The following is a 20074-nucleotide window of genomic DNA, read 5'->3' on the forward strand; positions in this document are numbered from 1 at the left end:
AAGGAAACAAATTTGGAAAATGAATTCAAGTTTTAAATTTATATGAAGAGGCAAAATCTTACTAATTTTTCATGGCCTTTCAACATGTGAGCTTACACCATGCAAAAAACATGAAGCTGATGGGGAGAGAATCAAGCATATATATGTATATAACCAGCTAACTTTAAAGGTCTAGTTTGTTTCTGTCAGTTATCTGCATATACTGGTTTTAAGTAGCTTTATAGGTTAACGTCTTACTGTGATTTTAAATTGCTTCCTTAAAAAGCTTAAGAAGGTGATTAATATTTTTTAGTTCCTCTGGATCTGCCTCAGTCTTGACACACAGCAGCTCGGGAAATAGTCTAAAGCGTCCAGATACCACGGAATCACTTAATTCTTCCATGTCCAATGGAACAAGCGATGCTGGTAAGCAGCCTTTGAGAATTTTTACTTGATTTCCTTAAAAGTATTTGTTTGAAAAAAATTATTTACGATACTGGTAACAGCGCAGATTGGCCCAGTGTAACACCAGTCTAAGAAGATTCGTTTTATTTTAGACCTGTTCGATTCACATGATGATAGAGATGACGAAGGGGAGGCAGGGTCGGTGGAAGAGCACAAGAGTGTTATCATGCATCTGTTGTCACAGGTTAGACTTGGAATGGATCTTACGAAGGTAAGAATGAAATTTGGTTTTGCTGTTAATGTATATATGTAGATTCTCAGTGATTGTATGGTGAGTGTATCTGCACATGTAGTATGATGACGTAATTTCTATTTATACTGTTGTCTTTTTATATATTTACCTGAGTAAACTGAAAATTTTATAAACAGATAACATAAGTAAAACTAGGGTAATTTCCTAGGGATAGTATGTATAGATTATGGTTTGGATTTTATTGGGAGAAAGCGTGGGGTAGTATTGGGCTTGGTTAGTAGTTGGACAAAACGCAAAGCAGTGTAGTATGCATAGAATCAAAATGAGCAGAGTTCTGATCTCGGGGTTGGAGGATCTGTGCTTACATCCAACTTTTACTATTACCTAACTCTGTGACCTTGAGCAGGTTCCTTCCTCTATAGCCTTTGGGTTTTGCATATGCAAAATGGATATTGGAACAGGTAATGAATGGGAAATTGTATGATATACATTGAGCCATAAAATTATTATGGTTCTGGATTTGAATTTGAATTTAAACTTGCTCTAAACAGAATGCCTGCTTGATACAGGAGACTGGTATATAGGTGCCTGTGTATATCCCTGCCACTCTGCTAGAAGCCTTCTCCTTTCACCTAATTCTCACCATAGCACTGCAGAATTGGTGGTGGTGGTTAACTTCATTTTATAGATGAGAAATTAAAGCTCACAGAGATTAAGTAATTTGGCTAAGTCCTTCCTATTAAGTGGCAGAACTGAGATTCTAATCTGGTTGTAGATTTCAAAATCTATAAACTAAACCATAATACTTTCTAGTAAGTATGTATAATAAAAATTTTTACCCCAAATTTAAGAACAGAAGCACAAGGATAGCATTAATTTGTGCAACAAACATACTTTCTGGGGAAGTTCTAGGTAAGAGAATATTTGCAGGAGCTTGCCTCTAGAATTTTTTCATTGAGCGTTAGATTGATTGCATAATTGTTGGAGCAGAATTGTTGCTTCAAATTTGAGAAATAAGGCTTCATTTTAGATATTGATGTTTATATTTCTTTTCTACACCTTCTACCTTGGTTGGGTTTGGTCTCCAATAATGGAAGAGCCACCTAATTGTATCTTGAACAATACTAGTTTTGCTATCTCAGGAAATGAGAAGTCCAGAAATAGAGTAGTTCCAGGATTGATGAATTCATAGTGGGTCAACAATGTGAGAAACGATCTAGGTCCCTTCATCTCTCTGCTCTGCCATCCTTTGCATGCTGACATTCACACTCAGACCCGTCTTCCCATCATTGCAAAATGACTGCCACACTTCCAGTTAATCACATCCTTATGCAGGTATGTCAAGAGGCAGGAAAAAAGAGAAAAAAAAAAAAAGAGGCCGGAAAAATAATTCTCCTCATGAATTTTATTGTTGGTATAGGGAGAACATCATTTTCCACAGTGACCCATCAGACTTCCAGTTGAATCCCATTGACCCAAGCTCAGCCAGTGCATGCATAAGCCAGTCACTGGCAAAGGAGGTTAATAGATTGGTTTAGATTAATCTACATTCACCCCTTGGGGTGTGGGAGGGCCCTGTGACTCATAGCAACCTATAGCCTGTACCTGAACTGAATCAAACTTCATCCAGTAGGGAGATGCACAGGCAACCAGAGGATGTGCTGCAGTCAGATGTGTAATTCTTGCCTCTCATAGCTTCCTCTGCCATATGCTCCATGTTTGGGTTTTTTAGCCACTAAAAGTTTGTTAATTTTTGCTAACTTACTAGGTAGTTTCAAAATCTTCATTGGCATACACGGTTGTGGTTGTCAGCAGATTGTGAAATCTTGATTCCCTTGTGCATTTCAAAGTATTATTACAATAATGCCTTAAATTTGTATCTCATTTTCCTATTTATAATAATATCTTCTCACTTTAAATATTTTCTAAAAAGAGTTATTTTCCAAATACATCATACTGTTTGGAAACACTACTATAGTCACATCCGGTTTACCTCACTTGGTCTTCAAAACAGTCTTAAGACTTAAGCAAGGCATATAATTATCCTCCTTTTACAGAAACTTTCAGATGTTGAATAAATTTTCTGTGGCCTCCTCACACCAAAATAAGTATTTGAACCCAGGTTAAAGACAGCCTAGCCCAGCTCACTTATATCAGTGTTTCAGCAACTTGACATAATGGCATGTATCCAGATAGTGCTAAAAACAATGAAGATCTGTTCAATGAGAGTTCTTAAGAAAAATTTTAAGTAAGGAGGGAAAAACTTATGGTCAAACTTATGGTCTTTGGCAATGTCTTCTTTTTCAAATTCCATGTTCTGTTCTTTTGTTCATTTTTCTGCTGGCAGTAGTAATCTTTTTCTTGTTGATTTGCAAGAGCTGTTTATATATTGAGATATTTAGCCCTGTCTTGTTCTTTTGTAGTATTACTTAGTAATGTATAATCTCTGTGTTCTCCAAGAGTGGTAGAAAATTACACCAAGCTTACTCGCCAGTTGAAGCATATTTACACTGTAAATATAGGTGTTCTGAGGAACATTTAAACTCAGGAGTCTAATAATAAACATTCTAAATATCTGACCCATAGGGGTTCTTTGCAGGCTCTTGTGTTCTGTCATTCCTCTTATATACAGCAGCCTTACGGATCCACTGGTGAGTCCCTGTCACACTCGTTTTCTGCCGCCCGCCCTCCCCTTGTCCCCCCCCACCGTCTCCATGGCTCCATGTTTTCCCTCTGTGGTAGCCTACTCTCTCAGGCTTTTCTCTAGCGCCACCTCAGTGTGTTTCTCAGCTTTGCCCTCATTCTGGTTTCCCAAACAGAGCATGATCTTTTGCCTCTCCTGACTTTCCAGAGTACATTGCGCATCTCCTGGATGCTCCTCTGTTCTTGGAATTCTCCAGGCAAGAATTCTGGAGTGGATAGCCATTCCCTTCTCCAGGGGATCTTCCCAACCCAGGGATCAAACCCAGGCCTCCCTCATTGCAGGCAGATTCTTTACCATCTGAGCTACCAGGGAAGCCCAGTATTTATCACATTCTACCTAAAAGTTAAGTGCTGATATTATTCTCTCAATTAACCTTTGCTGCTTCCATAGCATTTACCACAGGTTCTTGAATATTGCCGTAAATACTACATTTAAAGAAATATTTGGTTACTATGATGCTCAACTGCCATAATGAATAATGTCTATTCTGATACAGACTTCAAAAACTCTTCCTCTATTTGTAATGAAATTCTCCTTTTCTTAATTGATTAATCTTAACCTTTCTTACTCTTTCCCCCGATATTTCAATTTATTCTCTTTTTTTAAGTTTTTATCTTGTATTTATTTTTGGCTGCACTGGATCACTGATGCTGTGCATGGACTCTTCTCTGGTTGCAGTGAGTGGGGCCTACTTTTCAGTTGCGGTGCACGGGCTTCTCATCGCAGCAGCTTCTCTTGTTGAGGAACACAGGCCCTTGGGCACGCTGGCTTCAATAGTTGTGGCACACAGGCTTAGTTGCCCCGCAGCATTGTGGAATCTTATCTTCTTGGACCAGGGATGGAACCCTTGTCTTCTGCATTGGCAAACGGATTCTTAACCACTGGACCGCCAGGGTTCTTCTTTTCTTTACTTTCCCCTCTGCCACTTTCCCATGCCCTCAGCATTTTTCTTCATGGGCCCAGCCTCCTGAAGAAAGAGTTGGTAGAATCTCATCGTTATTCTCTTTTTCATTTTGTTTACTCCCTCAGTTACTTACTAAAAATTTCTTAGTTTGTAATAGTAGCTGAAATGCAAGTACAAATAAGTATGGTTCTTGCATTCCTGAAGTTCATTGTTTACTTGAGGACACAAATCCATAAGTACACAGATCCAGTAGATAAATTTCCTTAGGCACTTATGATGATAGAGAAGCAACAGTAGAGAGGGATATTTGTAGACCCCACCCCTCAAAGTCAAACAGAGCCGATTTTGGATTCCACGTAACAACGGAGCAGTGAGAAAATTTCTCACCCATTTGAGGTTCATTTTTCTCTACTGGTTCTGAATAGGAAAAGGAGTACGTCAAGGCAGTATATTGTCACCCTGCTTATTTAACTTATATGCAGAGTACATCATGAGAAATGCTGTGATGGAAGAAGCACAAGCTGGAATCAAGATTGCTGGAAGAAATATCAATAACTTAGATATGCAGGTGACACCACCCTTATGGCAGAAAGTGAAGAGGAACTAAAGAGCCTCTTGATGAAAGTGAAAGAGGAAAGTGAGAAAGTTGGCTTTAAACTCAACGTTCAGAAAACTAAGATCATGGCATCTTGTCCATCACTTCATGGCAAATAGATGGGGAAACAGTGTCAGACTTTATTTTTCCGGGCTCCAAAATCACTGCAGATGGTGATTGCAGCCATAAAATTAAAAGACGCTTACTCCTTGGAAGGAAAGTTATGACTAACCTAGACAGCGTATTAAAAAGCAGAGACATTATTTTGTTAACAATGGTCTGTCTAGTCAAGGCTGTGGTTCTTCCATTGGTCGTGTATGGATGTGAGAGTTGGACTGTGAAGAAGGCTGAGTGCCAAAGAATTGATGCTTTTGAGCTGTGGTGTTGGAGAAGACTCTTGAGAGTCCCTTGGACTGCAAGGAGATCCAGCCAGTCCATCCTAAAGGAAATCAGGCCTGAATACTCATTGGAAGGACTAATGTTGAAGCTGAAGCTCTAATACTTTGGCCACCTGATGCAAAGAGCTGACTCATTTGAAAAGACCCTGATGCTGGGAAAGATTGAGTCAGGAAGAGAAGGGGACGACAGAGGATGAGATGGTTAGATGGCATCACCGACTCAGTGGACATGAGTTTGGGTAAACTCCGGGAGTTGGTGATGGACAGGGAGGCCTAGTGTGCTGCAGTTCAGGGGGTTGCAGAGTCAGACACGACTGAGCGAGTGAACTGAACTGAACTTTCTCCACTGTCAAATGATAATTTCTTCTTAATGAGATGGTTGTACAGTTTAATAAGGTAATGTATGTGTGTGATGCTCCAGAACGTCAAAGATCTCAAAGGGTTGCTACTGCATAGTTGTTATTGCTAAAACTTTGATTATTGACTCGGGGAGCCAAAGAGTGGTTGCTCAGAGAAAGTGACATTTGAACATTCAGAATCTCTGTTTTTCGTCTCTTAGGCAGGTTAACGGGCATTTCTGAATTAGAACAGTTTGAGAAGTAGGTATCAAAAGCATGCCTGGGCAGTACTTGGTGGATGTTACTGTGATTGGAATCAGTTTTGTTGTTTTCATTTATGTGTTTTTCTTTTTAAATGCAGCTCAGCAGTCTTATATATCTGTAGTGCAATTTGATTCTCAAGGGTCAAATATGTATGTTTTGCAGGTAGTTCTTCCAACATTTATTCTTGAAAGAAGATCTCTTTTAGAAATGTATGCAGACTTTTTTGCTCATCCGGACCTGTTTGTGAGGTATTTGACTTGATATAGTAGCTTCCACTATTTTAAAGATATTACTCGTTAGCTTTCTGCCTTTGCAGGATAGATTCCTTGCCTTTCAAATGTTTCTGAGGAAATAAGGTGTTGAATATTTTGTTTGTATTAGATGCCTCTTTGCTTAGGTTATCTTTTGCTAATATTGTTAGGCAACCAAGTTGAACACCTTAAAAAATCTTGAACACCTATTAATATGGTAGCCAGTATTTAGAGCTTTTTTTTTGATCTAGGAATTGGTAATCACTGTCAAATTATTGACACTACATCCTGATGAAGTTCAGTTATTTGAGTTTAACAGACTTTTCTAAAGCACTTGTTTTTTGTCAACACTTTATCATAAGCTGGAAAGGAAAAGAGTTGCAGTGTCTGCATTTGAGGAGTTTATAGTCCAGTTTCCAGATTACAGACTGATTCATAAATTTTAAATACAAAGATTGCAGTATTAGATATATGTATAAAGGACAGGAGTAATCTAAAGGTGAGATTGATTTATGAGGAGGTGAGTGAGTTCACATTGCTTTTCACTGGTAGCAGGAGCATTTTCTTTGTAACAGGATGTGCTAATCCATCTTCTCTGATTGCATTCCTTGGCCTTGGACTGTGCTTTACTAGAGCCAGATAGAAATCACCGAAGTTTCACAGTGGGTGGGCACGTTGGGTAACACTGATACATAACTTCTTAATGAGGATTTTAAGAGACTCGTTTAACCAGTTCCCAAAGGGCAGAAATTAAATATGGCATTGTTTAAATTCATACAAAGTTGAACAAATAAAATGTAAGCATTTATTGATAACATACATAGAAAGTAGCAGTTATTCATTATATATAGATTTGAGGTTTAAGGATAATTTTTATGTGTGAGAATTTAGGCCCCTAGAAGGAACCATTTAAAAACTACAGAAATACAGCTAAAACACCAATAGATATGATTAAGTGTAATTCTAAAAATTCTAACTCTCCCGTAAAGGAGGAAAGGAAATATAATAGAACAAAGAATAAAGGGGCCAAGTAGAAAAAAATGCCATGATGATAGTTAAACTCAGCTATATTCATAGTACATTAAATGTGAATATCATATATACTCCATTTAAGAGAACAGTGATTTTAAGACTGGGTTAAAAAAAAAAGCAAGATTCATCTGTACTCTGTTTGCAAGAGAGAGACTTTAAATATGTAAAGACATTGATTGGTTAAAAGTAAAAGGATGGACAAAGACATACCATGCAAAACACTAAGCATAACAAAGCTGGTGTTGCTGTGTTCGTATCAGACAAAAAATACTTTTTAAGGTAAGAAATATTACCAGAGACAAGTAGGGATATCTCATATGATAGGAGTCAGTTTATCAAGAATAAATAATCGTAAATATGTAAAACAGCTTCAAACTATATGCAGCAAAAATTGACTGAAGGAAGAAATAGACAAATAGACAATCATGGTTGGAAATTCCTCCCTCAGGAATTGATTGAATAGCAGGCATCTCTCCCCACCCCTCTGAGAAACAGTGTGACTATGGAAGATCTAGTTAACCTTTCTAAAACATTATCAAACACTATAACAGTCTTTCTGAGTGCTATGGAACATTCATCAAGATGTACCATATACTAGGAAGACTTAATAAATTTAAAATAATTGAAACCATATGGAATATATCCACTGATCTTTGACGAATTAAATTAGATATCAGTAACACAGATACATTGAGAAAATCTCCAACTGTTTTGCAATTAAACAGTGTACTAACAAGTGTGAAGTTATGGGAAAAGCAAAACTAATGGTATTGGAGACCAGAAACAGTGTTTGCCTTGGGGTTAAGGGGTGGGGATTGCTTGGAAAGGATGGGGAAACCTGGGGGTAATGGAAATGTTCTGTATCTTGATGTATGTCATTATTTAAGTACAATCAAGATATAGAACATTTCCATTACACTCAAGCTTAATTAAATGGATATATGCATTTTTCCGATTCATAAAACCAAACAATTAAGACTGGTATGTTTGATTATGTGTATTATACTTCAGTTTTAAAAAAGAGCTGAGGTAGTTACTGGTCCTTCAGCCTGTCTTAGGGGGTGGACCATGCTGAGGGGTACTGTCAAAAAAGAGGATGTTAAATTTTGTCTTTCTTCCTTGCAGTATTAGTGACCAGAAGGATGCCAGAGACCGAATGGTTCAGGTTGTGAAATGGTATCTCTCAGCCTTTCACGCAGGAAGGAAAGGGTCGGTTGCCAAAAAGCCATACAACCCCATTTTGGGCGAAATCTTTCAGTGTCACTGGACATTACCAAATGATACTGAAGAGAATGCGGTAAGTTCTCCACTGATGTTTTTAATATCTTAGTACTTAGTTCTTAATTTACTGATTCAAGATTTCATTGTATTTGAGGGCAGATGATAGTGGTAAAGGCACTGATTAAAAGATGTTTACCACCCATAGAAGAACAATGTTGTTGGACCAGCATATTTTGAATATAGTGAGCAAGGGAAGAGAGTGGTGCACGATGAGGATTAGAAATTGAGAAACAAGATCATGCAAGCCCTCATGGACCGTAAGGATAATTTTATGGCTTATCAAGAACTCATTTTTGTAATGAAAAGGTCATTATGATTATTTTGTGGCAAATGAATTGGAAAGGTGCAAAAATAGAAGCAAGGAAACCATTGAGGAGACTTTGGCATTATTCCAGGAGAATAGTTGATTCAAGTTATATTTTGGAGCCAGAGCTGTTAGATTTGGGGAGGTAAGTTAGAGATGAATCCTTGCATGGTGGGCTGGTGCTATTTACTGCAAAGGGAAAGATTGGATTTGGGGAGGGAAAAGTCTAGAACTCCAATTTGAAATATAACGTATGGGGAGTCTCTTAGACATGTAAGTGGACTGTCAAATAGGGAGTTAGAATTTTAAGAGTCTGGAGTTCAGGGGAGGGAAAAATAAGCCCATAGCCTACAGTGGTTGGCACATAATAATCTCTCAGTAAATGTAACTCTCCATATTTTTCCTTTTCTGAATGATGGATTACATGTAGTCCTGCTTCCCAGGTGGTCTCTGGAGAAGGAAATGGCACCCCACTCCAGTATTCTTCCCTGGGAAATCCCATGGACAGAGGAGCCTGACAGGTTACAATCCATGGGGCTGCAAAAAGTCACACACAGCTGAGCAACTGAGCACACACACACTAAAGACACAAGCAGTATGTGTCTGTTCTTAATCATATTACAGACCTGGATAAGTACTTGTTCTGTGCCAGTTTTGACCCTAAGTTCGGCACATGATCCTTGCCTTCAGGCATGTCTTAGAGAGACTTACACAAAGCAGTCATTCCAATAGTGTAATTAAGTGCTGCGAGAAAAGTATATAGGAGATGCTTTGTGAGTGTAGAGGAGAGAGCATTTAACCAGCTTATGAGGCAGAGACTCCAGTTATTAGATTGTCTGCATCTTGTTTGTTTCCACATCAAAAGAAAATGATGTTCTGTTTGCTTGCAGGAGTTAGTTTCAGAAGGACCAGTTCCCTGGGTTTCCAAGAATAGTGTAACATTTGTGGCTGAGCAGGTTTCTCACCATCCACCCAGTAAGTGACAGAGCTCCTCAGCTACATCCACTTTCAGACTGTTGTCTAAAGAGGGTCATAGAAAGCTCCATAACTGAGGTCTCTGCACTGTCCTTGTGTTTAATGGCTACCTGTGTCTTCCCAGTCCTATGAAGATTGGTTCCTCATATCTGTTCCTGGTATGAGTTCCAAAGACTCTTATTAGCTTCACTGATTAATTAATATAAAAAGAAGGGATTTGGGAAGCCAACTTTTAATGCTTCTAAAGTAATCTTTCACATCATGAGCTGTGCTGTAGCAATCTCAGCAACTCTGAAGACAGTTCATAGAAAACAGACGTAGTTTCATTATGGTATGTTCCTGGCCCAGTGGAAAGAATGCATGTCTTCCCGTGTTACTTGCTGGATGCCATGTTAAGACTGATTATACTGTATGGGTCCAGGTTTAGGCTGGGGCAGCAACATGCTTGCTGATCAGAACAGACTGACCCTTTATTTTTAAGCCCTGGGATTGGCCTCACGGTTCAGGAAGTTCCTCCCCATGTGGTCCTGAACAGTGGCTTGCACTGGGGGAAACAGGGTGTAAAGGGCAGGTGGGTAATTCCTGACCACATTCAAGGATGTTCTTTGAAAGGTAAAGGATTTTCCCTATGCAGCCAGTTGTTTCTCTGGGTTAAGGGAGTTGGGGGTGGGGGGGCATGTATGTTTATGGTGTGTATGTTTATAAATAAAATGAGGCTATATAGTGCACTAAATGAAACAATTTCTCTTCAGTTTCAGCCTTTTATGCTGAGTGTTTTAATAAGAAGATACAATTCAATGCTCATATCTGGACCAAGTCAAAATTCCTTGGGATGTCAATTGGGGTGCACAACATAGGGCAGGGTAAGTCTGTGGGCTTTGGGTGGACTACAGTGTCAATGGGAGGACTCTTTGTCATTCTTATATGTGCTGGCCATCTGTCTAGTTAAGAGGAAATGACCCCAGAAAGTCAGACTGGAAGTCATTGTGTACAGGGAAGCAAGTGTGTTGGGGGTGAGAGCCAGGTTGAGATGCAAGAGTGATTATCCCTAAACTGAATGGAGATTCCATCCCTTCTCTCCACAGGCTGTGTCTCGTGTCTAGAGCATGACGAACATTACATTCTCACATTCCCCAATGGTTATGGCAGGCAAGTAGAGCAGCTCCGTTCCTCTGATGCGCAAGCAGTAGGCCCTGCTATTCTTTAAGTTGTGCCCCTCCTTTCTTTCCTCTGAACTGTCAGCCTTACTGAAACTTTTGATTTTGCAGGTCTATCCTCACAGTGCCCTGGGTGGAACTAGGCGGAGAATGCAATATTAATTGTTCCAAAACTGGCTATAGTGCAAATATCGTCTTCCACACTAAACCTTTCTATGGGGGCAAGAAGCACAGAATTACTGCTGAGATTTTGTAGGTATTTTGTTTTTCTGCTTCAATGCTCCTTCTGTATCTCTAAAACAGTTTTCCTTTTGTTGTGAACTATAACTTCCATCAAGAATGACCATTTTAATGGTCCTGTCTCTGTAAACTTATTTTACATGCTGTGTTTCATGTCTCTTCCTAAAATCCCATCTCAGAAGGAGACCTAAGAACAATCTGAGGTCACTGGTGGGATTTCCTTCCTAGGAACCTGACTTGCAAATAGGAACTTAAGGAGTCTTCCTGGATCACGTAGCCAACCCAGATTATGTATGCTTAACTCATTATTGCTGGATTGGACCATGAGCTTGTCCATACAGTAGACCCTGTGACACCCACTATAGTGTCTCAAAGCCCTTAATGGTCCTTGTTTTTTTGTGTGCCTTTGCTGGGGAAAAACAGTAACCATTGTATCTTTGTTTGGTTCTGTTTGACGCTCCAGGATTAGATGAAGACGTCTGTGTTGTCCAGGTCAGCAGTCAGTTGGGTTCAGAGCCTGCCTAGACAAGGAGACCCTGCAGGGATATCTCTGTCCTCAGAGGCCTCACTGGGAGCAGTGTTGTAGATGGCAGACACAGGATTGGTTAACCCGTTTTTTAGGGAGATAATTTAATTTTGATGATGGAATCAACATCCAGAAAATTCTTGGAAGGAAGGAGGAAGGGACCATGAACAAAAGATGAAGTTTACTAAGGAACACTGTGAAATCCAAAATATTACTGCAGTCAGAAAATAGGGGCAGAGCTTAGGGAGCAGCACAAGTCACCACTATAATGTGGCTGCCCCCCTCAGACAGGGGAAAAGGATGTCCAGAACAAAGACATGGGTGGGCCTGCTTCTCAGAGTTCCTTAAAGCAGCCAGCACCAATAGGAACTGCTAGCAGATTTTTTGGCCAATCACAGTAATTTATAATAGACTGCCTTCTGAAAGAGTGCTTGGTGGGCTTCTCAGATAACATCTTAATATTATGGCCCAGCCTGAAGATGAAAGTCTTGTCTCCATCATTGTATCCTTAAGCAAAGCCCTCCCTGACCCTCATCGTAGCAGTGTTGCCCTTGATCTCGCGTGGTTGCCTGGACATAACAGCACTTTCTACCCAGAATTTCAGTGGCAGTGTCTCCCCACTAGACTGTGAAGACCTCGAGTTTGTAGTCTGCGTGGTCCCAGCACCTAACATATCTCCTCATACCCACAGTTTCTGGGATCTTGAATCCATTAGCAGCATCTTTATGGCATTAATTCTTGTAGTTGGCTCTGAGAAAACCAGTTTTATTAATCTACCTTTACAGTTGCTCTTCTGTGTTTTGCTCTGGGTAGGTAGGCCACAACTGACAAGATTCTTTGGTAGAGAAATTTCAATTTGAGACTGACACAAATGTGTTTTAATGTTTTTGTTTTTAATGTAGTTCTCCAAATGACAAGAAGTCTTTCTGCTCAATTGAAGGGGAATGGAATGGTGTAATGTATGCAAAATACTCAACAGGGGTAAGAACATCATGTGTTTTGCCACTTGTTTCAGGCTTCATTGAATCGTAGCCTGTCCCTTACTCTGGCTTCCTTCATCTGGAAATTTTAACCACCAAGATGAGCTCTAATGCCATCTCTTCAAGCCAAGCCTTTTCCTTCTTCCACCTTTCCCCAGCAGTACAGGTAGTAGAATGATTTTTACTTTCCTCTCCCCTTAAAATACTCAATAATATATGGGGAAAAGTGCTCAGAGTACTTAACATTAGGATTAGTTGTTTAGCTAGTCCAAGAGATTACATCCCAATCATATTACATCCCAACACAGAGCCACATTGAAAATATCTGTTTTCACCAAGAGCCTTTACCAAGACTTAAAACAATTTAGGCTTTAGATTGCATATGGAACTCATTGTCTATATCACTAACATATTGTGGGATTTCAGTATTAAATCTGTTAATCGGAAGAGTTGACTTTTTCTCTTAGAACAGTGTGAACAATAAAACATCTACCTACCTTTTCTGTTTTCTAGGAAAATGTAGTTTTTATAGATACCAAGAAATTGCCTATAATTAAGAAGAAAGTAAGGAAGCTGGAAGATCAGAATGAGTACGAATCCCGCTGGTAAGGAGACAACGAACTATAGAGTCGTGGCAGCAGTGCTCTTGCTATTGGCCAGGCGTAGGTGCAAGGCCGGGCTGTGGCCTGCACAGCAGGGTGTGATGGAGCTCAGGTGGTCTGAATGCCTGGGTTCATACAGTGCTCCACCTCCTGCACTGTAACCCTGACTGTAAGCTAGCCTGTCTTTGCATTCTTTCCTGAAACGGGAACCACCTCAGCATTGCTCTGAGAACTAAATGATATACATGGAGCCTGTGTATGATGCTTGACATATGATAAATATCAAGTGAAGTGAAAGTGAAGTCGCTCAGTCGTGTCTGACTCTTTGTGACCCCATGGAACCTATCAAGCTCCTCCATCCATGGGATTTTCCTGGCAAGAGTGCTGGAGTGGATTGCCATTTCCTTCTCCAGCGATGTTGGCTTATCACCCTCTTTGTAGACTATCTGTATATATGGATATAGATACATCTCAAAACATCTTTAGGTCTTAAAAAACTTAAAAACTTGAAAGAATAAACAGTCTTATTTGCCTGGACTGCCTGTTCATAGTTGTAAGTGGAAATCTATAGACCTTTATGCTCTGCTGCTCACACGACGGGATCTTAGGATGGCCTACTTTTCTAATCCCTATGCGTCCTCACTTGTAAAGCATTGTTTGGACCAGACTTGTCTAGTTACCATCTTCCAGGCCTTGAGAAGAAGCCAGACCTCTTCCCCTACCCCCAACCTTAAGCTCCTGCAATGCTTCTCTTGACCCTTATTCTCTATATTCAGACTACTTCTCCCAGATTCATTAATTCCAGAAGAGTCTTTATGAAATAGAATGTCTCAGCTCCTCTCATCTCCCATTTAGTTAATATAAACCGCTGTTCCCTGAGCTGAATATAAGGGACACTGACGCCCTAGAGAGATGAACTGACAGCCCCAAGGTTACATCACTAGTTAGAGGTATAGCTAAAAGTAGTCTGTCTCAGTTGATCTTTCTCCTGTTGCCCCAGCCATATATACAGCTTTCTGTACATGCTTTATTTCCTCCTTTGACAACTAGCAGTGGAATCTTCCGAGTTTGTTTTTCACTCCTGTGCCAGCCTAAGGAGATTTAGTCTGTGAACTACATTTAAAGCCATTTGACTTGTACTGTAATTATGTTATGTTTTAGATGGCTCTAGCCTTTCATTTTCAGATTGCTAATTCCTCTCTCCACCAAGTACTCAGCACTTTCACTTTTCTTTAGCCTTTGGAAGGATGTCACTTTCAACTTAAAAATCAGAGACATTGATGCAGCAACTGAAGCCAAGCACAGACTTGAAGAAAGACAAAGAGCAGAAGCCCGAGAAAGGAAGGAAAAGGAAATTCAATGGGAGACAAGGGTAAGTTTGTTTTGGGGAGCCTGCCTCGGTCTGCTAGCTGCTGTTCCCTGAGCTGTCATTCATTCATTTCAGTGAATACTGAAGTACCAAACAAGCATAGTGATAAACGAGATGAACGTTCATTTCACTGTTGAGGGGGGAGCACATCAAATAATTAAAAGTATGATACAGAAGTACAAAACAAGTATGTAACTGAATTTTCCCCCTTTCTCTAACAGCTGTTTCATGAAGATGGAGAATGCTGGGTTTATGATGAACCATTACTGAAGCGTCTCGGTGCTGCCAAGCATTAGGTTGGGAAACACAAAGTTTGCTCCTGGTTCCAGGGCAGGAGGCATAATTAAGCAACAATCTTCCTTTGGGAGAACCTATTCACTCCCTTCTTATTGCAGTGGTTCCTATCTCAGGGATACTGGACTTTCTGATGCAGATGAACAATTAAAGCGAGCAAAGCTTCCCTTTTTCCTGTCTGTGGCAGTTACAACGTTGATTTTGGTCTTGAGAAAAACTTCAGGTTTTGAAAACAAGATGTCTGTTCCTTTTCCAAATCCCACGGTATAAATCCCAGTCTTAAACTCTGCATTCTAGTACTGCTGTTGAGATATACAACATGTTTCCTAGTTCATATAATCTTGGGTTCTATATATACATATATACATATATATAATATAGCTGATGCCAGATTTTTCATAAATACTCCATTTACTGTAAATATCAGTTCCTCTGAGTTATTTTAGAAAATTTAGTGTAATGTATTAAAATCACGTGTTAGGAAATTTCGTGGCCTCACCTACAATAACTTTTACTTTGGAATTGAACTATTATTAAATTGTATCTAACTCTGGACTATGGTTTAATTATACTCAATGCTTCTTAAGGCTTCATAAAGTAATTTTTCCAACCTTTTTTTTAATGTGCTTATTATTTTTATGATTAGACTTGGACCCAGTTACTTGGAAACCTTGAATACAGGGGCTGGCTTTTTACAGGGACTCTTCAAATAATGAAGGGGGTCCATCCATCCTGTCCCTTCCTTATACTCCTCTGTCTATAGCCCCCACCATGCTATTCTTGTTTTGATTGAACTCTCAAATAGTACACATAGGGCTACCAACCTTTTATCCAAAAATATTTTATTGCCTTAGAGAATTTGGGAAGAATGTTTATTTTTAGATCCCCACCCCACATTGAAACAAAATATAATAAAAGGAATGTCACAGCAGTAAATGGGTCATTCTGAAGGGCAATACAGAATTATCTTTATTTTTAAATACATTAAAAACAACAACACAGGTATTAGCACCTGGCATTTAGGTACTAAGAAGACACTAGTTACATAGGGCCTCTCAAGGCAGTCATACGGAACTGGATTCTCAATTTGAGAAGACCAGGGCATCTCAAGACTGCTCCTGCAAGCTTTTTGGTTACATTTGGCCCACCCTGCTCATTTCTCTCTGCAGCTGCTATAGTAACCCTCAGTCTGTTAGTCACAATGGAACGGGAAAGGTAGTAAATCAAATTCTATGATGCCAGTGCAAAAAGTCAATGGAAGCCCTAAGGCAGTAGTAGTGTAACTTCATAAAATTCAAACACTTAAATGCACAGTGCTTCAGGCCAACGAGACTGCAGTTTATTTGACTATTTTATGGTAGGGGAGAAGGTTAAGTCTTGATGTGAAACCCCTGATATCAACAATGGGGATGGTACAGTCTACCAGTAGAGGAGAAGCTGGCAGGTAGGTTAGCTGCATCACGTCACAAGAAGAGTTTGAATCCTCACTGGAAGGGGTACCATCCTCTTCTAGCTCGTACTTCCCAAATCCAACAACCTGAAAAAGGCCAAAGACTTGAGGTGAGAGAGAATGCTGACCACGTTTGGGCAAAGACCCAGTAGGATCTAGGACACCAACCCAAACTCAGTAAATGGGCGAGATGATAAGCCTGGAAAGGACAGAGCTACAGCTTAGGTAACGATACTCACATGAACACTGAGCATTTTACTTCCTGGTCCTCTATGGGCCTTGAACCAGTTGACTAGGTCTGATTTTGAGAATGACTTCAGTGCTTCAATCTTAATGGGAGAAGGGAAGATATGAAAGAAAGCTATAAAAAAGTAGCAATATATTTCTGGAAAGATAGTTCTTAAACACAACACCCTAGCCAGACCTCCTTGGTCCTGCTTATTATAAGCACATTGTTTTATTTAAACATGTTTCACCTGGCTGCCAACCTTCCAGATAAGGATACAAATGAGCCTGACTTACCTTCATGTTTCTTAGCACTGACTGACTGGCAGATAATAAGCAGGAGAGGGTAGCAGATGCTGTTAACTACAGCTGAGTACCATACATGGAGTCAAACCCATCACACCTTAAGTGTCACCTCTCAGATACATGGTAAGTATTTACCCTCTGGCTTCTAATAGGAAAACTGCAGAACCTCAAGAGTTGGGCTGAATGAAGCCTCTCTGTTAAATACCCCCTCTGCTTCATTGTCCTTTGGTAATTCACCATATAGGGTTATACTATCAGAGCACTGGACTGTAGGACCCAGAGCTCCTTTAAGTGGGATTTATTACTTGGGGCTAGAAGTTGTCACAAAGACCTACACACAGAATCCTTAAATCTGGAGAAGGAACTTCATAAACACCAGAAGTTCACAATTTTCTTTAAGTAGCAGAACCTGTTTTTCTCCCAAACCTTGTAGTGAATCTGAATATATAATACAAAAACGAAAGGGAAAAAAGTTATATATATATATATAACTGAATCACTTTGCAACAGAAATTAACCCTGTAAATCAACCGTACTTCAATTTTTTAAAAAGTGGATCTGACTGAAACTGGGGGAGCAGGAGTAAGAATACCCAGCATCCTGCTCACTTGGCCACCTGAGACACTACAGTAGCCAGTCTGGAAACAAGACGTAATTTAATCACATCAAGAAATGGGCAAGTAAATAACCCAAGATGACTGCCCCCGGTCTCTCCTTCACACAATACCAATTTGCTTAGAACTGTGTCTCTTGTTAAATCGAGAGTCTCTGTCAGGGCTGTCGTAACTCTGAAAACCACATTACTACCTCATGGGCAAGGCGGTCAAAGAGATACTGCCGGGTCACCACTTCATTCCAGTTCCTGTCCACCTCCTCCCCAAGGTGGGTGTCCTCGCACTCCTTCAGCTTGATCAGAGCTGTGACCTGTTACCGTCAAAGAAACACTGTCAGGCATGGCATCACCCAAGTATCCTCAGCACTCTGAACCCTGTCTGGTCTGATTTGTGATGGACCTGCCAGCATGATGACGAGGGGTGGAGCTAGGAAGACATGGTCAGGTTAAGGTGGGCTACAGAGCTCAAGAACCCAGCACACAGTACTGTTAAGACTAGTGTCGAGGGCTTGGGTGAGCCAACAAAGTACCAAGCCAGCACAATCACCTGGGTGTTGAATGCATCCTCAGTGAGGTTCTCGATCTTCTCCTCAAAGCTTGAAAGAAACTCTTCTATCTTCTTATCAACAACGTCAGAGCTAAAATAAAACATCTTCCATTAAGTTATCACTGACCATGTCTCAAGCAGAAGGCAAAGGAGAGAACTGGGTCTAAGGCATACTTCCAGGAAAGAGGCTGAAGTGATCTCCTCCTCTAAGCTGCAGGAGGGAAGTGAACAGTGAAGAACCCCTGCCCCTACTCTACTTTTAGCCCAATTCCCTGGTATCCTCATAGGAAGCAGTAGACAGCCATGCTGACCATTTCAAAGCTGAGGACCAACAAGGCCTTGTATCTTGCGGCCTGAATGCTAGGTCAGGCATCTGCCTTTCTTGTCCTCAGATATGCCTGAAGAGAGGCAGTGGCAAGCCCTGCACAGTCACCACAGGACTTGAGTCAAACCTTACAAACCCACTGGTAAATCCTGGATCAGGCCATATATGAGCCACCTGCTGCAGCTGTGACTAAATGAAAAGCAAATGGTCAGGGCAAGGACGCAGCCCTTATTCTCTACGCCAAGAAAAATGATAGCTGGGCCCATCATCTCACTTGTTTACTCACTTGTATTTGGTTGCCTGAGTCCCCACGGTGACAGAGAAGCCTAGAATCCCAGATGTGTTCCTACAGGTAGGGTAGACATGGTACCTACGGCCAGAGTGAAAAGTTCTATGAGCTTAGGTGCTCACCTGCACCCTGTCCTTGGAAGTACTAGAGAGCAGTGGGAAGGGTTTCTGCCCATCCTTACTGGACCCTAGAGGTCCTGGAAGAGGAGTCATAGATGTTTACTCTTGGGTTAGGGTATCCACCCCTCTCCTGAACTGAGGACCACAAGGCCAGCCTCTTCTCTTGCTAATCTTGAAACCTGACCAAACTGACAGACTGATCATAGTCCAAGATGGAAACTGCAAACGTTTCGACAGTATGACTCTACCGAGTATGACTTGGTAGGTACGACTCTTAAAGGCCTGGAAGGGCCAAAGAGCGCTGAGAGACTGTTCAGTCAGTATAGCTGCTTGACTTAAGCCTGCAAAGTAAGCCCCAGATCTTGAGTCAGTGCTCTTGCCAGCAGACTTACCCAAGGGTCTGCTTGGTTCGAAGGAAGTCAAAACAAGGCTCTTCCATATGCATCTGTAATTTAACATACTACCCATCAGCTCAACTCCTCCCAGCAGAGAAATCTCCATTTCTTCCCCCAAAAGTGTTACATCTGACCCCTGAGTCCAGCCTCCCTTACTGCCTTCTTAAATAGCCCAGGCCCATTATCCTGGCTCATACTAGGTGAGAAATGCTCAACCACCAGCTCACTTACAAACCACAGATCTCTGACCACTCCCAGGTCCCCGGCCCCCAGGTAGATAGGCCAGTCCTCACAGTGGGCCAGGGGCTCCCGAGTACTAGGGACTCTCCTTTATACAACTTACCACAAGCAGCTCCATAAGAGTGTATTCTTTCAGACTCCTGGCACCTGACTGAGAGGAGAAGCTGATCAGACCAACCGAAAATCCAGTGGCTTACAGGGCTTTTTAAAAATATAGCTCTTCTTGACAACCATTTATTCAGGTTACTACCCTACTCTTCTCTTCCCCCGACCCTCATACCCTCTACTGTTATACTTCCTGCCTTCCCACAAAACAAGGTGTGCGCAGACTGGAATCATGCATGATGATCTGTATTCCCAGCCCTAGTTCAGAACTGCAGGTGGACATGGAATTGAGTCCAGTAATCCCTGACCTGCCAGCTCCTGCCCAAAACACACCCAGGACACAACCTAAAGTCAAAGACTTGCAGAAGAAGATAGGCTCTACAGTCAAGGCAAAGATTCAGGGCCAGAAATACAAGAAAAGGACAAGGTGCAAGTGAGGCCATGGTGCCCTGTCCAAAGTCCAGGCCAGGGATCTTGGGGTCAGGCAGAGAAGTGACTTCCTCATGTAGAAAACCCAGGACCAAAGCAGCAGTTAAAGAACCCGGAGTTAGTTTGTTAGTCTGAGATCAGTCTAAACAGACACAGGTTCCCATCGTCCTAAAAGTGAGT

The 20074-nt window shown here is 40.9% G+C and overlaps 2 protein-coding genes across 11 annotated transcripts in view; one reads left to right on the forward strand and one right to left on the reverse strand.

Annotated features, from left to right (window-relative positions):
- The window catches only part of OSBPL9 (oxysterol binding protein like 9), a 168671-nt gene extending 153204 nt beyond the window's left edge, over positions 1-15467 (forward strand). For 8 of the 9 annotated variants that reach the window (XM_005678429.3, XM_005678431.3, XM_013962835.2 and 5 more), the window contains 12 exons: positions 293-405; positions 537-655; positions 6003-6088; positions 8249-8420; positions 9599-9683; positions 10436-10546; positions 10769-10832; positions 10952-11092; positions 12509-12587; positions 13100-13191; positions 14425-14560; positions 14779-15466. In XM_005678429.3, coding sequence (XP_005678486.1) covers positions 293-405; positions 537-655; positions 6003-6088; positions 8249-8420; positions 9599-9683; positions 10436-10546; positions 10769-10832; positions 10952-11092; positions 12509-12587; positions 13100-13191; positions 14425-14560; positions 14779-14853 — 1273 coding nt within the window. In that variant the 3' untranslated portion in view covers positions 14854-15466. Of the gene's footprint in view, positions 1-292; positions 406-536; positions 656-6002; positions 6089-8248; positions 8421-9598; positions 9684-10435; positions 10547-10768; positions 10833-10951; positions 11093-12508; positions 12588-13099; positions 13192-14424; positions 14561-14778 lie in introns of all 9 variants that reach the window. The other variant, XM_005678430.3, reaches the window with a different exon arrangement.
- Positions 15684-20074, reverse strand: part of NRDC (nardilysin convertase) — a 113180-nt gene continuing 108789 nt past the window's right edge. Inside the window, exons 27-33 of one of the 2 annotated variants that reach the window (XM_005678436.3) lie at positions 19464-19511; positions 19118-19170; positions 18604-18687; positions 17993-18083; positions 17640-17756; positions 16541-16630; positions 15684-16388 (exon numbers count right to left, since the gene is read on the reverse strand). In XM_005678436.3, coding sequence (XP_005678493.2) covers positions 16191-16388; positions 16541-16630; positions 17640-17756; positions 17993-18083; positions 18604-18687; positions 19118-19170; positions 19464-19511 — 681 coding nt within the window. In that variant the 3' untranslated portion in view covers positions 15684-16190. The remainder of the gene's footprint in view (positions 16389-16540; positions 16631-17639; positions 17757-17992; positions 18084-18603; positions 18688-19117; positions 19171-19463; positions 19512-20074) is intronic. The other variant, XM_013962833.2, reaches the window with a different exon arrangement.

Source organism: Capra hircus, chromosome 3 (genome assembly GCF_001704415.2).
Source record: "Capra hircus breed San Clemente chromosome 3, ASM170441v1, whole genome shotgun sequence".
In the NCBI taxonomy this organism is placed as follows: Eukaryota; Metazoa; Chordata; class Mammalia; order Artiodactyla; family Bovidae; genus Capra; species Capra hircus.